Here is a 20,265-nt window from a genome sequence, read left to right as displayed (position 1 = left end):
TCAGTATTAGTGCCTTGTAACTCATACTTACTCACACAAGCTCATCTGGGTTATTAGACTAAGGACTGCTCTGACCTTAGAAATTTAATTCCCACTCCACTCCTCCTATTCATCCACCTTAGTTAAATATTTAAACGTGTTTACCTGCCAATATGACATCTGCAATTTAATTTAACTCAGTTGGGCATTACTTTCGGGGCTGAGCATTATCTGTCTTTCTAAGGCAGAAGCCTTGAAACCTCACAAGGCGGTATTAAATAATGGCACAATGCTTTCTTAGTGGGATGGTTGTGTTTGAACACAATGATTTGGGTATCAGGGTTGGCACTGGGGGATAAAGCACTAACACCATTAACACACAGAAGAATGAGAGCGCTCAACTTAACTGTTATCAGGAAGGGCTTTTGACGTGGGCGATTTTGATTCGTCAGCATTGCTAACGTGGGCAGTATTTGCTTCACCACATCCTGTTTCAATTAGCCATTGGCGAGGTGGCGAACGGCAGTGCGAACACTAGGGTATAGAGCTAATGGCACAAGCCATTCAAGATAAAGCATGATCCTTGCATTGTTTACAAAAAAAATGCTAAATACTCCCTCAACCATCCATCCATCTGTCCTTCCATTGAGCGTATTATTTGAAAGGTACATTAGTACATTTAACAAATCTATATGTCCATACATCCAAATGGGTGGTAAGTGACAATTGTAACAAGAGAAGAATAAAAAGCATGCACAAATTTCTAATAATAGCTCCGCAGCGTCATTAGCATTAGCTTTGTGGTCACATGTTATCAAGGTAAAGTGTCTTTTACATAGATATTCTGTATCATTGCACTACAGAGAGCAAAAAATATTCCTTTACATTCAACCCCAGGCTAAATAAATTGATGCAGATATGCATTTCCGTATCTGACTATATGTATATATATATATATATATATATATATGTATATATATATATATATATATATATGTATATATATATATGTATATATATATATATATATATACATATATGTATATATATATATATGTATATATATATATATATATATATATATCTAAGTATATGTAAATCTTATCATCTTATCACACCAGCAAGCAGCTGCTCTTATACTGTATAACCATCATTATCTTCCAGCTTGAAGTGTTTAAGGTATGCGCAAACTAAAAATAAGACGTTTAAGAAAATAGTAGATTCAACTTTTGATAACGTTTTCAGTTTTTACCAGCATTTGTGACATGTTTATATATGATAGTGCAAATTAAATTGAAGGCGACCCCACCCTATTACCTTCCTCCTCATCCTCATTGCTAATGGCAGTGTGGGCTGGCACAACCATGGTTCTCCCCTTTTGCCATAAATTAGAAATTAATAATGTGCAAATTTCCTCAGGGGAGTATAAGTAACTATCTGTAATTAGAGGTACAGTATATACAGAATGCAAAGTTTTTTTACCTTCTCTAAAAATGACTACTATAACTGCGGCAGGCTGAGGACTGTCTTTATTTATGTAATTATGTATTCATTCATTTATGTGACCTTTATTTAACCAGGTAAGGCAATTGAGAACAGTTTCTCATTTACACCAGAAGGACCAGCACAATGCGCACCGTATTGGAGCAGAAAATGTGACAAAAAAATTAATTTTTTTACATTCTATTTATTTATGTTGCTATGATATGTTTTTATAAAGTACAATATTATCGAGTTTCTTATTTAAAAAAAATGCTTTTGTTATTTTTAGGGGGAAGGCTAGAACCGATTAATGATATTTCAATACATTTTAATGGGGAAATATGATTTGAGATTTTTGTTTCGAGTTATGAATGTGGTCTAACAACAAATTAAACTTTATCTAAAGGCACCACTGTATAAATATGCTGTAGCTGTATGTATATTTTTGCACATGATAAATATTTTGGGCACCTTTTGTTTTAAGCGCGCAAGGGCGATAAAGCAATCAAACAGATAATGAATTTTCCTCTGGGAGTGACACAGATTTGAAAAAAAATAATATGATGGTCCATATGTTTTTCGTATTCCATCAGCTCAAGGGTTTTATAGACTCCACATTGATGGGCAGGTCACACAGATACAAAGACCACAGACTGTTTTATGCAACCTTTCAGTTATATAGAGATGGCGACAAATTGATTCAATCATGCAGTGAGAGGGGGGAAATACATGCTGACGTCTGTTATTTACAGCAGGTCTACACATACACACATGCAATGACATATCACCAGAAGGATCCTTGCACTAAACCTGCAACAGATCACACTTCCTGAAAATTCTGTTTGCTTCACATAGCCCAGATGTTTTTTTTGTTTTGTTTTTTTTGTGGTTCACTTGGCAGTCAAGACCAGTCATCTCAGCCTTAGACAGGCGTCCCATTCGAAATCATACATACATTATTATTGTTTTCTTGTGTGTGTGTGTGTGGACTAGGTTTCAATGACAAGTAGACTTACAAAAAGTATATTTGAGGAGGAAAATAGTTCATGAAAAATGTTGATTCTACCAGACATCATACTGTGATATCCTCTTTCTCTGTTCTCGGTAGCATGCCCCAAGGGTGCAATAATAGTTTATTATACCTATCCTCACTTTATGACCCTCTACCCCACCTTCCTTCAACTGCTATTGAAAACACCCAGGTTTGCCATATATCATTCCTGAGCAGCACATTATGCTATGTGCAACCAAGCTAATCACTTGTGCCTCGTATGGGTATTATCCAGGTCACATTGGAAGAGTTTTGAATAGATTTGGAGCTACTGAGAAGCATTTCTATTTGTCTTTATAGATTGTGATAACAAATTGTTGTCAAAATGCTGAGCGAAGGAAGAATTCACACTACTTTTAATCTTCATTGAAGATTCTGCTGCCGAACATCATATGGCATGTAATAACTAGGCAAGGTCAAAATTAATTGCATCTTGATACAATTGAGGCAAAAAGTATACTACTACTTGGGTGCGACCAGCTGTGGTGCTGTCCATTCAGTCTCAACTAGTTTGTTGCCTGTAGAAGAAGACAGTTATACAGTATAGATAATCTGGAAACATTTCGAGACTGCTTGCATCAACATATGTACACTACATATATCTGTTCTTCACATTCAAGTTAGATATATTACTGAAATAACACTGTTATGTTGCTCTTTGTTTCCCCAGTATGCGCTGGCACAGAGAACAAGCTGAGTACGCTGTCAGACCTGGAGCAGCAGTATCGCACCCTGCGGAAGTACTACGAGAGTTGTGAAGTCGTAATGGGCAACCTCGAAATCACAAGCATTGACCGCAGTCGAGACCTCTCTTTCCTCAGAGTAAGGACTAGAAAACCAAACACAGTAATGTCATTGTGAAGTGTGTTCATGTCAGTATGCCTAAACTGGTCATAGTGTGTTATTCTCTTTAAATGCCATTAATCGGTCATGATAGTTACAGTGATTGTTACATTGCTTCTAATCAAGGCATACAGTAAACATCCAAACAGTATGTGCTCATCTCAATGAGATGAAAGAAGAAAGATGGCCGATATTGACATCTTGGTTCTCTTGGGTTGAATCACTTTGACCAGACAAGCAGACAAGTGGCTACATACTCACATGCCACCACAATAGGTATACCAAAACAATCTAATTAGTTTCAATTAGTGATGCAACTTGATACAGAACTCATTAATTAGTATTAATTAATTACAAAAACGGCGGCACGGTGGCCGACTGGTTAGAGCGTCAGCTTCACAGTTCTGAGGTGCGGGGTTCAATCCCCGTCCCCGCCTGTGTGGAGTTTGCATGTTCTCCCCGTGCCTGCGTGGGTTTTCTCCGGGCACTCCGGTTTCCTCCCACATCCCAAAAACATGCATTAATTGGAGACTCTAAATTGCCCATAGGCATGACTGTGAGTGCGAATGGTTGTTAGTTTCTATGTGCCCTGCGATTGGCTGGCAACCAGTTCAGGGTGTACCCCGCCTCCTGCCCGATGACAGCTGGGATAGGCTCCAGCACGCCCGCGACCCTAGTGAGGAGAAGCGCCTCAGAAAAATAATTACAAAAACCACAATTATAATACCGTGTTTGCGTAAAAATATTTGATAAGCAATTATTCTGATACAGCAAGTCAAGACAAGAATGCATTGCAATAGCTGGTGAGTTGTCATTAGCGTTCCCGCATTGTTAATTTCCTAATTTAAAGGAATAGTATGCTTTGTATTCTAATAAGTTTACATCATAGAATCGGCCCTGGCGAGCATAAAACATTCTCCGATTTAATCAAAATATTACAAAATCTTTAAATTTGAAATGATTCGCACACATCAATTATGAACAATGCATTTCATGGAAAAATAAATGTTTCCTCCAGTCATAAGTCGAACAATCACGTTCTAAGCAATAGTATTTTGGTCACAGTACCTTAAACCCTGCCTCGTAGCTTTAGTTAGTGTGCTTCGATGCTGAATCATCGACCACTTCAATGTACCACTTTGTTTTGATGGACACATGCAACCTGAGCCCTTCAGGGCAGGAGTGATAATAGTGTGGTAATGAGAAGGTTTGAGGAGGCACCAGATGTCGTTGTGTTAATATTTGCAATAGGAAAAAAAATAATTTGTTTTGGGTGAAATCAACAGCTAATGTTTACTCCTTAACCCTGAACCTTTCAACAACATTATCCCAAATCATGTTTAGTGCTCTGAGCTTGCTAGCACTGTCCTGCTTCAATCGATTCCAGTGTTATCTGGGGGACTGGAGTACTCCCTTGGTGGTACGCTATACCTACTGACTGCATTAATAGGCCAGTAATACTTTATGAACCACCTGGGCTTTGCAGTGGAGTAAGTCCCCACACCATGACAAGCTCCGTTGTCATATTTTGCAACTTAGAGTGATAACACACAGTTCAGCTATTGTTTGAATAGTGACGCACAGACAGACGTTGATTGGATAGCCAGACAGTCATTTATCTTATCAAGGACAATACTGACTAAACACACCCAGTAATGCAAAATAAAACTGAAAAATTAAGTGCGTAATGGATGATTGCAGGCAACCATTACAACCTGCCGTAATAATCAGCCTCAGTGATTTAGTTTGTGGGTCCCAAACCAGTGGGATGCGGATCAGTACAAGCCATTTTGTACTGGGCCGATCAGAGCAGAACCAAAAAATATTCTACTGACCATCAGAGTCTGAAAGAAGTTTTATTTTGAAAACCTGGTGCATCCACCTGTGCCTTTGCCAAAACGGTCACGCGATGAAAAAAGCCCTCAAGCTAGCAAAAATTAATAATAAATGTGTTTCAAGAGTTTCTTCGAAAATGGAAACAGGCCAAATAATTAGAGAGAAGAAGAGCCTTAAACTTTCAAGAATAAGAAAATTATTTAAGAGACAATACCGGCAGTCCTACTCAAGGTGTTGTGACGGCATGGTGGACCACTGGTTAGAGCGTCTGCCTCACAGTTCTGAGGACCGGGGTTCAATCCCCAGCCCCGCCTGTGTGGAGTTTGCATGTTCTCCCTATGCCTGCGTGGGTTTTCTCCAGGCACTCCGGTTTCCTCCCATATCCCAAAAATATGCATGTTAGGTTAATTGACAACTCTAAATTGCCCGTAGGTGTGAATGGTTGTTTGTTTGTATGTGCCCTGCGATTGGTTGGCAACCAGTTCAGGGTGTACCCCGCCTCCTGCCCGATGATAGCTGGCTCCAGCACGCCCGTGACCCTCGTGAGGAGCAGCGGCTCAGAAAATGGATGGATGGATAGTTGACTCACATGCACTAAACCCTTAATGTGTCGCAACATGCTCACAAAGGAGGCAATGAAGCCATCAAAACTTCTTCGGCACATGGCGGTCAGGCATCCAGCATTAAAAGAAAAGCCTTTGGAGTTTTGTTGAAAGAAAAAAAAACAACTCCCTTTGAGGACCAATTGGTTTGAGATGGAGAGACAGAGTGGAGGAACAGAGGGTAGAAAAAACAGGATACAGGGGTTGAGCAGCTGCGGAAGGGGCAAGGGAACAATGGGCACAACAACTGCCATATCAACAACACTAATAGTCCCGTGTTGATAGCAACAATGACGATACTGTTTCGCTCCCAACACCACTGTCCACAAATGAGAAGCAGATAAATGTACAGGCGCACTTCCACGAGTAGAGAGCACCAGCTATAGGGGAGAAAGAGAAAGACGGCCCAAATTGGTCGCATATGCGGCCGTTTTTTCAGTTTTTACTAGACTTAACTCCGATTTCATCGGGCTGATCGGTATCGGCCGATATTTAGCATTTTATGCTGATCGGCTTTAATGTCATAATTCGCCGATCCGATCAATGACGTCATTGATCGGATCCGGAAAAGACATTTACTGCGCGTCGCCGCGTGCACAGTATATTTGAATCCAAAAGCTAGTTTATTTTTAGCCTTGTCACGTGTCTTTTGACGTAGTACTGTAAATAATTGATGGCCAATGAAGTTATTTAATAAATAAATAAATAAATAAACAAACAAACATGTCGGCGATGTGGGACAGACAACACGTCGGAGACAGGCAACACGTAATGCCCAGATCAGACTACAAGACAAATTAGATTTTTCACGATCGCACTGTCAGACTACTGCAATAAAATCTTGTATTCCAATACAACGGCATCCTGTTTTTTACGATCATTGGGCTTTATCTTGTCAACTCCAATGCAACCGGATACACTCGTTACCGTGGCGACGACAACAACAGTGGAGGGCGTTGACTTTGTATTATAAGGACCGAATGGGGAAAAACGTGTGTTGGTGGTCACCAGTGCTCAGGACAGGAGAGGACATTCATTTAAGGCTTGCTTGAGGTATGTTCCCGTACTTTTAATACGATATTGCTCGCAAGCAGGCAACAAAACGTTATATAGCCTAGCAAGCTGCTGCTAGCACTGACGGTTGTACCGGTGCTCTGTCAAATCATGCTCTAAAGTTTCGGTGTGGGTGAAGTAATTTAATTAAAAATAAAGTGATTTAATTATAGGATGTCAGCACGCATTATTTCTGTCATGTAATGTTGGTTTGACCTGACATTATCTGACTACAGCAGTGAATTCCAACCTTAATGGAGCCAAGGAACATATTTTACAATTGAAAAATCTCACGGCACACCAACAAACAAAAATGTCACAAAAAGTGGATACATTAATTACTGTATTTCCTTCCTGCCATCTAATAGAAGGCCATTCATTTGTTCTGTCTGTCACAATGCCTCGCTGGTATAAATAGAGGAACAAAGATATATTATTTATTATAAATATAATTTTTTGAGCAATTAAGTACACAAGTATATTCAGTAAATGAACAGGTAATTGAAATAGACACATTCCTCGGTGATCGGTTATCGTTTTTTTAAACTTGGCCCCAAAAATCCTGATCGTGTAAAGTTTTTACCATTAAAAATTTCATCTTGTCTCAGAGAGAGCGCTGTGACCCTGTGACATCTTAATCATTGTTATGAATTCCATTTGAGTTAAAAGCTCCAATATGATTGGCTGGCTGCTGCAGCTTCATTGACTTCTTCTTCCAGATAGGACACGCTATTATCCCAACACCGTTGCGTACACATATGCACGCCACAGACAGTACCTGTATCGACGCTGGCTGGGTACTTATTCATTTTAAATGACAAGTGTGAGCCTTCAACTCATCTAGACTACTGGTGAGCAAGCTAGCTAGCCTGCACCTACCTTGTAAAGTCTGCTAAGGCGGTAAACTCCTCCCGCCTCAAGTCACCGACAACTTTTCTTTTTACACACAGCATTATCTCTATCAATGCTGCTACATTTGTCAAGGGAATAAAACCAAATGTTTCCGAGTGACGTCTCGTATGAGCGTCTCAAAATTATGTGTGTGTGTCTGTGTGTGCGCGTGGGGCGGTATACCGCTAACTGCAAAGCTTGCCTGCCTAATTTGTCTCTCGTTCTCATTTCACTCATGATTACAAACAGAGTCATGTGCAAAGGTTTTAATAACTATGTTATGAAGCCAGCAAAGCTAACAAATCTATCTATCTTTCTGTCTGTGTGTCTAAACCCTGTTTATAGCAAGACATGCAGTATGAAGATAATGTATGTGAGTAAGTTAAACAGCCCAGACTCCTTTAAAGAGGATTGTATAGGAAAAAAACTATACATAAAATAAAGTGCAATAATTGCGGTAGTAATCATTTACCCATGTTCTCTTTGGGACTATAATTTTAAATACGTAAATTGGTTAGTTTTGCTAATGTCATTTGCAAAATAGTGTGAATAATCATAAATGCTACTTTTATATGGCGGTGGTACACTTATGCAATCATTTTTAAATATACTGTATGTCAATCATATGGTTCTGGTAATGCTCAAAATTAAGTGATTTTCGCAGGGGGAGAGGGCTTGTAGCCCTCACTATAAGAACTTGCCCCTCTGAGTCGAAAAAAAATGATCGAATAAAACTGAAGCCTTTGTTTTTTGTTTAGTTTTTTTAAATTTATTTGACATGTTTGTCTGCTACTGCTTTTTGCTGATAAACTTCTTGTTCACATGAACATATTCTGCAAATATTGTATCTCGAGTAGGACTGGGCGATCTGGGAAAAAAAAAAAAAAAGATTTTTTTTCATATCGTTCGATCTTGATTATTATCACGATTTTTTTATGTACCGGAATTTCTCGTGTATAATGTGCATTTTTTTACTCCAAAAATTGTCAAAGGTAAATAGTGGGCATTATACATAGGTAAAGGGGAAAATAAAAAAGACTTTCACATTTTATAAATGTATGCCGCCATCTAGAGGTTCCGAAAAAGCTGTACAGTTACATTCCAATATGCCACTGCCACCCTTAAGTTATGAAAAAGTTGTACACTTTCATTCTAGTATGCCATCTAGAGGTTATGAAAAAGGTGTAGCCTATACTTACATTCCAATATAACAGGGGTACATATGACTGCATATATGTACAATTGTGCTCATAAGTTTACATACCCAGGCAGAATTTGTGAAATATTGTTTGTTTGTTTTTTTACGACTGATGAGTGAACAACAATCATCTTTAATTTCTTTATGGTTATGTTTTGTTTAATGATAATGCTTGACAGTTTAATTTGAATCCCATTAAAATAAAATTTAATTTGTTTTGCCTGGTCTTTCATGTTTTCTTTAAAGAATTGTACACATCTTCCAAATTCTGCCTGGATAATCAAACATATGAGCACAACTGCGTGTTTTCGCATTTAAAAAAAATAAAAGTAGGGCTGTGATTTTCAAAATAAGAGCAAGTAAATAAAAAGAAACTATTATGTGTTCAAATAAAGTGCTTAATTTCAGAATAATTCTTTGAAAAAACTAACTGAATACAGATAATGTTTTAATCATATGGGTAGAAGCAAAATCATGCATTGTAAAAATGCATTATACATAAGTAGAAGGGTTTTCCAGGATTGTTGAGGTCAACTTTGGGGGTGCGTACTATACATGGGTGCACATTATACACTAAAACTTACGGTACTTTTTAAACTTTTTAAATAGCCAGTGTCAAATCATCTGGACTGAAAACTAAATAAGTTAGAGTAGTTCAACATTTTATAAGTGATTTTTAACAACACTCCAAGTCAATATTTAATACAGTAAACCCAACATGATATCGGCATAGTAAGGAAATAAGGCACATAAAATAAATATAGAAAAATATAACAACAATTTTCACTCAACAGTGCAACAAATGTAGAAAACATAGCGCACTAGTTTGATGTCCTGTGTATCTTTGGAGGTACAAGATAAAATAAACAAACTGCACGTTCGGAGATAATGACGACACCTTGGATATTAAACATTATCATTCTCCAGCTATGTAGCAACATTAATCATTAACATTTATTAACATTAAATTAACATTATTACTATTTTCAAGAACGACTCTTGATTGGATTTTGTCATGCACATTTCGGCCATGTTAGAGCAAGAAAATACACACACAGCTGATAATCAAGACCGATGAGAAATTTATCACAATCTTCGATCTCGATCATATAATCACCCAGCCCTAATCCCGAGTCACTGTCAATCTTTATTTCATACAAAACTATGGTATGCCATGGTCAAGCTGTACTGCCTCAAAAAATGGTGTGACCAAATCATGTGCTGGTGCGACCAACTGAAAAAGTTGGTCACACCGGCACTACTAGTGCAAAAGTTAGTATAGAGCCCTGAAAGAGAAACAAGTTAGAACCGATACTCAATACAGGTGTTGGTGTCAGTGCATCGCTAGTCTCTCTATATCGTAGATTTTCACCTCTTTCGGGTGGGTCTGGAATGAAACCATGCGATGAACGGGGATTCAGTGTGCTGAGATTTCTACCATTTCATGGGCGACATGAAGAAACAGATTGTCTTCCATCTCACATCGTACTGTATATGATGAGATTCTAACAACTCAATCCACACCACACCTGCCTGCTTTTTACACCACGTATCATTCATTTACAAAATGTCTCCCTCTGGCACCAACTTAAAAGGTTTCCGCACCTTTTCATCGTGGGCAATTAACATGGGTTAATTGAACATGCTAATTAAGAAGACAGGGTGCCAGGCAGCAAGGGAGCAGGAGCGCAGGGTTCAGTGTATCTTTAGGAAATGTTATTATTATTATTACACAAAAAGTAATAACATAGCTCCCCAGGGAGGGCAAGACCTTACCTTGAGGTAGAGGAGAAGTAGCTAATGTGAAGCAGCATGCATACTCGTTGTGTCTTTGAAGGTGATTGAAAATGATGCCTGGGCTCCTTTTTTAAAGATATCCCAAAGATGGATAGCTGCCTCCCACTACCCCCCAAACAGCTTTTACCAGTAAACAGACTCCATCTTCCAAACTACCTCCATAACAGATGAATCAACACTCACACTTTGATTAATAACTACAGTGCAGCACTGAGGCTTTGAGCCCACTTTCAGTAGATGCGGTTAAATATCCACATCAGTAAATTTTAACCACAGAGATTATCGAGTGAATCTTTTCCCATAACATTAATTAGATATAATGTACCATATTATGATCACATGCTTTTGCACGCTCATCTGCATTTAATGTTTTCTATTGTGACATAAAAGATTTTAGTACCATTTTTCATTGTTTGATGAACAGAACACCAAAAGTGGTAAACTAACAATTGGGTGTCTCACTTGGGTGTCTCTTTTCCCACTTGTCACTTTCTGCACGTGGTGCAAAGCAGATCTGGGAGTATGAAATATTCATGTTTTTTCTCTTTGCCCTTGCTGGTCTCAGGAAGGAGCCACAGTTAGATTAGATTATTCGTCATCCCTTGCAAACATTAGCAAACATGTAATGATTCGCTGTGTGTTAATGCAACGATGAGCCCAGTGCCAACACACTCACCACTGTTCTGCAGTTGTGAATAAATTGTTATCTTGACATACAGCCAGGCGGCACGGTGGCCGACTGGTTAGAGCGTCAGCCTCACAGTTCTGAGGACACAGTTTCCACCACTCTCAACCAACCTAGTATATACAATATGTGGGAAAACTCCCGTCTATTGCTGGGCCTTCTTTACCACGTTACAGTAGATAATTTTCTTTGTACAACCCCAATTCCAGTGAAGTTGGGACGTTGTGTTAAACATAAATAAAAACAGAATGATTTGCAACTCATGTTTGACCTATATTTAATTGAATACACTACAAAGAGGCGGCACGGTGACCGACTGGTTAGAACGTCTGCCTCACAGTTATGAGGACAGGGGTTCAATCCCCGGCCCCGCCTGTGTGGAGTTTGCATGTTCTCCCCGTGTCTGCGTGGGTTTTCTCCGGGCACTCCGGTTTCATCCCACATCCCAAAAACATGCATGGTAGGTTAATTGAAGTCTCTAAATTGCCCCTAGGTGTGAATGTGAGTGCGAATGGTTGTTTGTTTATGTGTGCCCTAAGATTGGCTGGCAACCGGTTCAGTGTGTACCCGGCCTCCTGCCCAATGATAGCTGGGATGGGCTCCAGCACTCCCGCGACCCTTGTGAGGATAAGCGGCTCAGAAAATGGATGGATGGACACGACAAAAACTGATGTTCAAACTGATCAACTTTATTGTTTTTTAGCAAATAATCATTAACTTGTAATTTTATGGCTGCAACACGTACCAAAAAAGCTGTGACAGGTGGCAAAAAAGACTGAGAAAGTTTAGGAATGCTCATCACACACCTGTTTGGAACATCCCACAGGTGAACAGGTGGGTGCCATAATTGGGTATAAAAGGAGCTTCCCTGAATTGCTCAGTCATTCACAAGCAAAGAGGGGGCGAGGTTCACCTCTTTGTGAACAAGTGTGTGAGAAAATAGTCGAACAGTTTAAGGACAATGTTCCTCAACGTACAATTGCAAGGAATTTAGGGATTTCATCATCTAAGGTCCATAATATCATCAAAAGGTTCAGAGAATGTAAGCAGCAAGGCCGAAAACCAACATTGAATGCCCGTGACCTTCGATCCCTCAGGCAGCACTGCATCAAAAACCGACATCAATGTGTAAAGGATATCGCTACATGGGCTCAGGAACACTTCAGAAAACCAATGTCAGTAAATACAGTTCGGCACTACTGTAAGTGCAACTTGAAACTCTACGTAAAAGTAAAAGCCATTTATCAACATTTATCTGTATTTTTGTGCCACAATTTTCCTTGACCTGGGATTTTAAATTCAATTTTGAAATCAAATTGAATCATGAAACAGTTGATTTTCATAGTCATTCGGGCCCTTTGAGGAAAACCAGAACGATGATGTGGCCCTCGCGTTTGACACCCCTCGTATATAGTGTCTTTGAGTCTCATGTTTGGTAGCTGCAATTGGATGAATCCTATTTTCAAGTTGTTAGCTCCAGATACTGTAATGTACTTAGTGAGGTCACAGGTCACTAATTTTGGACCTCATAATGTCTGTTCATTGCAAATATAATAGATAACCTTTATTAGTCTCATAATGGGGACATTTTTAACATGTTTATTGTTCAGTGTTTGATAAGGTTGAGGTCTGGGCTCTGAGGTTTTCTCCACACAATATCAGCACGCCTTTATCCACCTTGCTTTTCTCTCTTTCAACATGTCCTCTAAAAAGAAAGATTTTAATTTTGAAAACACTACAAGGTCTTCCAAAACCATGATTGATAGAGCCAGGTATGTCTTTTGATGATTGTAGGTGTTGTAAATTGTGAAAAAACGTGCTTTTTACTTTTTTTACTCATTCGAGATTGAAGTGAAAAATCTTCACGGAATGCACTATGATACTGATATAAAAGCAACTTACAGTATTTGTTTTAGCTATTTGTTTTAGCTATTCGTATTTGAGATATTTGAATTACATTTTGTCCATCTATCAGCATTCATAAGGCAAATGTCATCATCAAGTACTTGCAGTCCTGCAGCAAGGGAGGAAGCATTTGTTCTTGCACTCAAGTCACATCCTCTGACATCTTTCTTCATACTTCTTGACTGGCATATTTGTCCCCCAGGCGCCACTGGTGCCCTCCCCATCTTCCTAATTTTTGATGCACTGTTAGATGAGTGCAGATTACGTTGGCCCCCTGCTACTCACCAAACTCGTTCAATATTAATGAAGACTGATAAAGTGCTAGAGAGCCTCTGTCTTTCAGCCCTGACCCAGATTGGATTGACAACTGCAATTAGCGTCCCCTCAAGTTCATTTCCATCACTTTAATTTGACATGAAGGAGGACAGTGTGGTGTGGGAGGCGAGACCATTGAGAAATCACAAGGAAAAAGGTGAAGCAGATTGAAGGCAGAGGGGACGTTTAACTAGGAACTAGTGTGAGTACTTGACAGAGGCCAAATGTTTTCCTGACAAAGCTATAATGTGAAACTAATGCATGTCACCAATGCACCTCTTGCAACTACTCTTTCATACATTCTTAATTGTCGCACATGTATAAAAATGCTATCTGTGATTAGAAAAACAAGTCAATCTGAAGTTTTACTGCTGCTGAATGTTGCTTACTTCACATAACTTCTCTTTGTGTTGGTGCGCCTATATCTCTTGTTGAAGCTCATCGTTCTTTTGGAAGTGTTGGGGAAAAAAGCCACTTGGGCAGTCCACATACACCTCCCGACACCAGCAACATCCTGGGCAACGCCAGCCCACATTGCGGCCTTTTAGTGACAGTTGGCCTTCAGTGCTCCCTCCCCAAACAAAACCATATGGTGCAGCTGAAAACGCTGCACCAGCATCTCCACCTCTTCATCCTTAAAATTTGGCTTCCATTTAGATGTCATTGTTTTAATATTCCATTGACAAATTTGATTGTTTTATACTTGAATTGTAGTGTACTTTGGCCAATCGTAAAGCATTTCCAAGATCTTAAATAAGTTTAATTCATTGTAGTGTGCGGGGGTAATTAGTGACAGCTGAAGCTAATTGATCAGCTCAGGAGCGACACCTTTTTTTAAATTGATGGACCTCCAAACATAAATCAGGCACAAGTACAGTATTCTGATTAAATTACTTTTATTTCATACAGAATACAAAAGCACATGCTCCTTCAAAGTAGCCTGTTAGATAAGCGGTGCACTCATCTCACTGGCGACGACATATCTGCTACGAAGTTATCCACATGTCTCAGAAAAACTAACGGTGGGTGTGTCAGAAGTCATTACACCAGTATGCACATACCTTGTTTTTGTTGACTGATGCATTTTCTTGCTCTCATCTCATCAGTATATCACAGCCCATAACACTTGATGTGAGCTCTGTAATACAATTTCAACCTAATGGTTGAAAATAATGACGTCTGCCTCTGTGTTGGGGAAGAGGTATTTCAGCGTGTCAAGCCCAGTGTATGAAGTGTATAGAAGTCTGCACTGTATTAAAATCAAGATACAATCTCTCACAAAGCAGCACATGACAGTACTTATCGTTGTAGACTGAATGGAGGTCCATTTAAGAGAGGAACTGGCCCTGATTCTCTGATGCCTTTCAAACTTCCTCATTGCTTCCTTTTGCAGGGTGACACATTGTGATGGATGTACCTATTTGTTTTTTATTATTTATTTATTTATTTATTTTAGAAAAACCACAAAACAAAACAACTATTAACACCTACTGTAACAAAGATTAGGGATTCCCTCTCAAAGAATGTTTGGTGTAAGTCAGTGATCGGAGTGCAATGACTTCACTTTCACCTGACTTCTTATTAAAAACATCCACACATAACAACACTTAACAAAAACAACAACAACACATTGCCATATGTTATCCATCCCTGTATTTATTTTGACCCACACCTGGACATACTTTCACAATATGGGCATCCAGTGCGTGTGGGTCTGGTGTCTGTGATTTTCAGTAAGGGACCTTGTGGCTTTGGCAGGGCAATGAGACTTCAATGATAGCTGCGGTCCCTGCTGTTCTGCTCTCTACCAGTGGGCCTGGTTTGAAAATTGTGTGCCAACCATCACCCTGGCCTTGATGCCCTGCACAAATTCATTTATTGCCACTCCTTACTCACTCTGTCTGTTTTGTGTTGGGCATTCCCAAGCTGTCCATATGCAAGTCAGTGAGGAAAATAATAATCCATCCATTTTCTGAGCCGCTTATCCTCACAATGGTCGCGGGAGTGCTGGAGCCTATCCCAGCTATCATCGGACAGGAGGCGGGGTACACCCTGAACTGGTTGCCAGCCAATCGCAGGAAAAATAATAATAAAAACATAAAATGTTACACACTGCACCTGTGATTTTGGTGAATTTACATTACTTTAGCTACTTATCACATCATTATAGCATCGGCAATTCCCCCCCACCGCCTCCAGAATTGATTATTTTTCCTTTCTTTTTTTACACCCCACAGTAGAGCTTTCTCTCTCTTTACCAAATACTCACTGTTTGGATAAAAAGTCATTAGGATTACATTTAGCTCAGTGACACAGGGTGTAATTGTACCATCCATCAATTTCGACATAATAGAACACTCAGAAGAGCTAAATGTTGATTAGCCTTCAACCAATTTCACCCATGGCTTTTGGGAATTAATAGCTGGATGGTATTGAGTGAGGTTAAGGGTGGTGTCAAAGGAGATGTGGTCAAAATTGCTGACCTGTGAAAGCCAAGTTAACTTGGAGACTATAAAAACATTGTGTCCAAGATAAGGAAAGTATTATGTGCAATCCCTACTTCTCTTATACTTTGTTAAACTGAGGCTCACCACTGAACATTGTCACACTGAACATGTTTTCATTACCATATTTAAAGTAAATGATGCGTTAAAGGGGAGTGAGTGATGGCACAGTTGTGCAACTCTGATGCAGCACTAAGGAGTTGAAGCTTTAGTGCCTTGCTTAAAAAAACGCATAATGCTGTTGCTGTCATACTATATTTGCTACAAGCATTTCTGCGACCCATCGCATCACGAGATGGTGAAAACTCAAAACAAACTGCATACCTTATTGCTAACCAATATTGCCCCTCAAGTTGTCTAGCTTTTTTTTGTTTAAATGTAACTCCTTAATTTTACTGAGTATATGTTTCAAGTAGGCCTGTAGGACAAAGAAGATGTTAAATGGAAATAAGAAGGAAGCCACAAACCTCTGCAGAAATGGAGGCCATTGTTCCCACTATCTTTCTTACAAATGAAGCGTTGTGTCATCTCTGAATTAACCACAAAAGGTGACAAGGAGCTTTGTATTAGAACATAAGATGTGAATGTAAGAGAGTTGGCGTAGTAGAGAGGCTTTCATGTTGCTCCTACCAGTGACTCCTCCTCTGAATGGATTAAAAAAATTGTAATTGGTTGGAGCTGAATGTATGAATTTATGCTCATGATAGCTCTTTGTCTGTTGGTGACACATTGCAGATAAAGAAAAGATAAAGATTATGTGTAATAAAAAAGATGGAATAAAAAGATCTAATAATGAATAAGACATCCATCCATTTTCTGTACCGCTTATCCTCACAAGGGTCGCAGGCGTGCTGGAGCCTATCCCAGCTATCTTTGGGCGAGCAGGGTAGACCCTGAACTGGTCGCCAGGCAATCGCAGGGCACATACAAAAAAACGACCATTCACACTCACATTCAAACCTACGGGGAATTTAGAGTTTTTGAGGACGTGGGAGGAAACCGGAGTACCCGGAAAAAAACCCACGCAGGCACGGGGAGAACAGGCAAACTCCACACAGGTGAGGCTGGGATTTGAACCTCAGTCCTCAGAACTGTGAGGCAGATGTGCTAACCAGTCGGCTACCATGCCGCCATAAGGAATTATTTCCAAGCATAATCACATCTGTTATCCTGGTATTGATGCATACGCCATTCATATTAGTCATCATGTTCAAAAGATAGGTGACCGGAATGGTGTGGTTATTTTGTGTTGTTGTTTTTTACATTCTCATTAAAAAAAAATTATAGTGCCTGTGTATAATGTGATACTATACTATAAGAAATATGTTGTCAGTGTAACAATTTGACACCACCGTACATAAGCTCTATTACCATTTATTTTAGAGTTTAGTGGATCCACTGCAACTGTGGCATAGTTATGTCATTTTTGTCTTTTTTTTCTGGAGTATACATGCCTCCAAACCTGCATGGTCCTGTAGCTATTTCTGATGCTAGTAAACGATTGCTCTCCCTCCTTACAGTTGCAACAGGTGATTTGACCTGGGCCCACTCATTAAAGCCAGGTTGAAATTTAGAACGAGTGGTCCCATTTCCCCTTCTGAGTGAATTGTCTGCTTAGATATCGTGTCTCACCTGTAAGGGCGAAGCAAAGGTCGTCCATTGAGTGTTTAAAAAAGTGCGCACGGGTTGAACGCGTTCGTCACTACCATACCAAATGGACTCAAACTGTACTGCTTGGTGGAAATTGGGCTTTCTTTTCCACTTTCATGATGAATTTTTTTGTTAGCAAATCATCTAAGATTCTTTCCATGAAGCATACGCCATCATCATTGTGAGAATTTCATCTAAATGAAACCTTCTTTCAAACTGAAGATCACAAATATTTTTAAACACAAATATAATAGCTATAGAAAGAAATATAATATAGGCTAGTACAGATTCACATAAAGTATGTGATTTTATAAAAATATATATTTAAATAATTTACAAAATCATCTTATATCAGTTTATATACACTAAAGTTACAAACATTGTCCTTGGATCAGGAGACTGAAGATCTGGGCCTTACTGTTGTGTGATCCTTGACTATTTGTGTGGTAAAACTCATATCATATGAAAGCAGAGGATGCACAACATAAAGATTTAGCCAAGAATCGTGTAAATAAATCATATTCCAAGGACACAATACCAAAGGGAATGGTCTACTGCTTCTGCCTGTGAAATACTTGGACAGGAAATGTCCATTTGAACAATTAAAATATTCATAATTTTTACACCAATATCCCATCTACTGTACGATGAGCAAAGAAAAGACGACAACACCCGCAACTTGTGTTGTGGGATTGCAAAGTGTGTCAGAGGAATGACTAAGTCTATGTCCTTATGTTGAGCTGTACATATTTGAGTAAGAGGTGCACCATGAAAATTGTATGCAAGGAAATATGTACCATACAGTATACAGCAATTTCAGTGCATTAAGAGACTGAGACTTTTGAGAAATCTCTGCCGCAAGCATCTGTCTTCAGTCTGCAATATTAAAAGCCCTCGCGACACTGTGTCTTTCACAAAATGTCAGTTTCCATTATTATTTAAACATGATTGGCTTTACTTGGTTTGTTTTCATTCTTAACAAATGCTGATGGGTTTGGCAGCCAAATGAACCACAATGGGGCGCATGAGACTGTGTTTGTGTATGTGTGTGTTTGAGAGTGAGACGGAGAGGCGAGAGGGCAGCCAATTGGGTCAGAAAACTGATTCGTTGGTTCCCTCCGGAGAGAGCAAGACCTTCATGCTCAATTGTAGAGAGTTGCTCTGTGGTCACAAGACAAGGCCTTATCACTTATTTCTCTCCTTTTTATACTTGTTATACTGGGACCACACAGGACAAGATATACACTCAGCTGCCAGGTAGGGTACACCTGCTGACAATAACCCGGGCTGGATGACTGCTTGGCTTTAGGGCTCCCCTCTCATGACCCACGGCTGTTCCCTGGGTCCACCCCCCCCCCACCATCGTTCTCTTGTCGGGTGCCCCTATCCGCCCTCCTTTCCAAAAAACAAGGGACACCCTCCCGCCCTCGGGCTGGGCGGGGACTGGCTACATCGTGGGCCCTGCAGGTTGGGGGGGGCCTCTGGCTCTCGAGGGGATGGAGCGGGGCGGGGGGTGGGGGGGGCATATGTTGTGGAGTGGGGGTGACATTGGGTCCCTGTGGCCTCCTCCGGGTGGCCAGTTGTCGGGGCGCCACGGTGGGGGTGGCGGACCGCCCTGGGTCCCTTGGTGTGGGATGTGTCCCGTCCACCGGGCTGCTCTGGGTAGACCCCTGGGCCCGATCCCGCCCCTCAATTGATTGGGTGGGGTCCTCAGCCTCCACGAGGACACTTCTGTCAGTCGTTGTGCATGCGAAACGGTGTCAATTCACTTGCATGTGTCCGCAGGCACACACCCCTGGGACTCTTTCGCTGGGTGTGGGGCCACTCACTGATTGTGACAAATAAACCATGAATATGCGAATTGCTTGGGTATCCCCTCATTCACTCTCGTCCTATAGATTTTTATAATTTACATAGTCAATCCCACCACACTTCAGTTGTACAGCCGGGTCTTGTCCTGTCTTTCCCTCACAGGGTGTAGCACTACAGCTCCATACAACACTCATATCTAATGTTTCATTGTTTTAGATATGTAACGATTTACTTTTCTCGTCCTGTTTACAATTAGTGCTTTGTCTTTTCTCTTCGTTTCTCTCTCCCCTCTAGAAACTTTGTTCTGTTCGACTGATCGACTCTGATCAATTCACATCAACATCAATTATAATACTAAGAAACCACAGCGGCAGCTTAAAAACTCCACTGTGACACAGTAAAACTGTTCCGGCATAAAAGCGATACAGATCCTCCATTCTGTTTGACCAGCCAAACAGGACAAAAAAACAAACAAAACAAAAAAAAGACAATATACCCTGGGGCGTTGTTATGTAAAGAGCTTGTACTTCTCCAAAAATTATACAATATATTGGGGCTATCACTAGTCATACAATTACAATATGTAACGTTGTATGTCATTTTTGTTGTGGAGAATCAATCAACAAGTGGGTCTTGTAGCTGTTAAGTGGTATCAATCAAAA

The 20,265-nt window shown here is 40.0% G+C and overlaps 1 protein-coding gene across 2 annotated transcripts in view; it reads left to right on the top strand.

Moving 5' to 3' along the window:
- LOC133486824 (receptor tyrosine-protein kinase erbB-4-like) overlaps positions 1-20,265 on the top strand; it is a 240,031-nt gene that overhangs the window by 116,289 nt on the left and 103,477 nt on the right. For both annotated transcript variants that reach the window (XM_061792531.1, XM_061792530.1), the window contains exon 2: positions 3,183-3,334. In XM_061792531.1, coding sequence (XP_061648515.1) covers positions 3,183-3,334 — 152 coding nt within the window. The remainder of the gene's footprint in view (positions 1-3,182; positions 3,335-20,265) is intronic.

Source organism: Phyllopteryx taeniolatus, chromosome 12 (genome assembly GCF_024500385.1).
Source record: "Phyllopteryx taeniolatus isolate TA_2022b chromosome 12, UOR_Ptae_1.2, whole genome shotgun sequence".
Classification (NCBI taxonomy): Eukaryota; Metazoa; Chordata; class Actinopteri; order Syngnathiformes; family Syngnathidae; genus Phyllopteryx; species Phyllopteryx taeniolatus.
The sequence above is the reverse complement of the archived record's forward strand: the minus strand, read 5'-3'. Positions and strand labels throughout refer to the sequence as shown.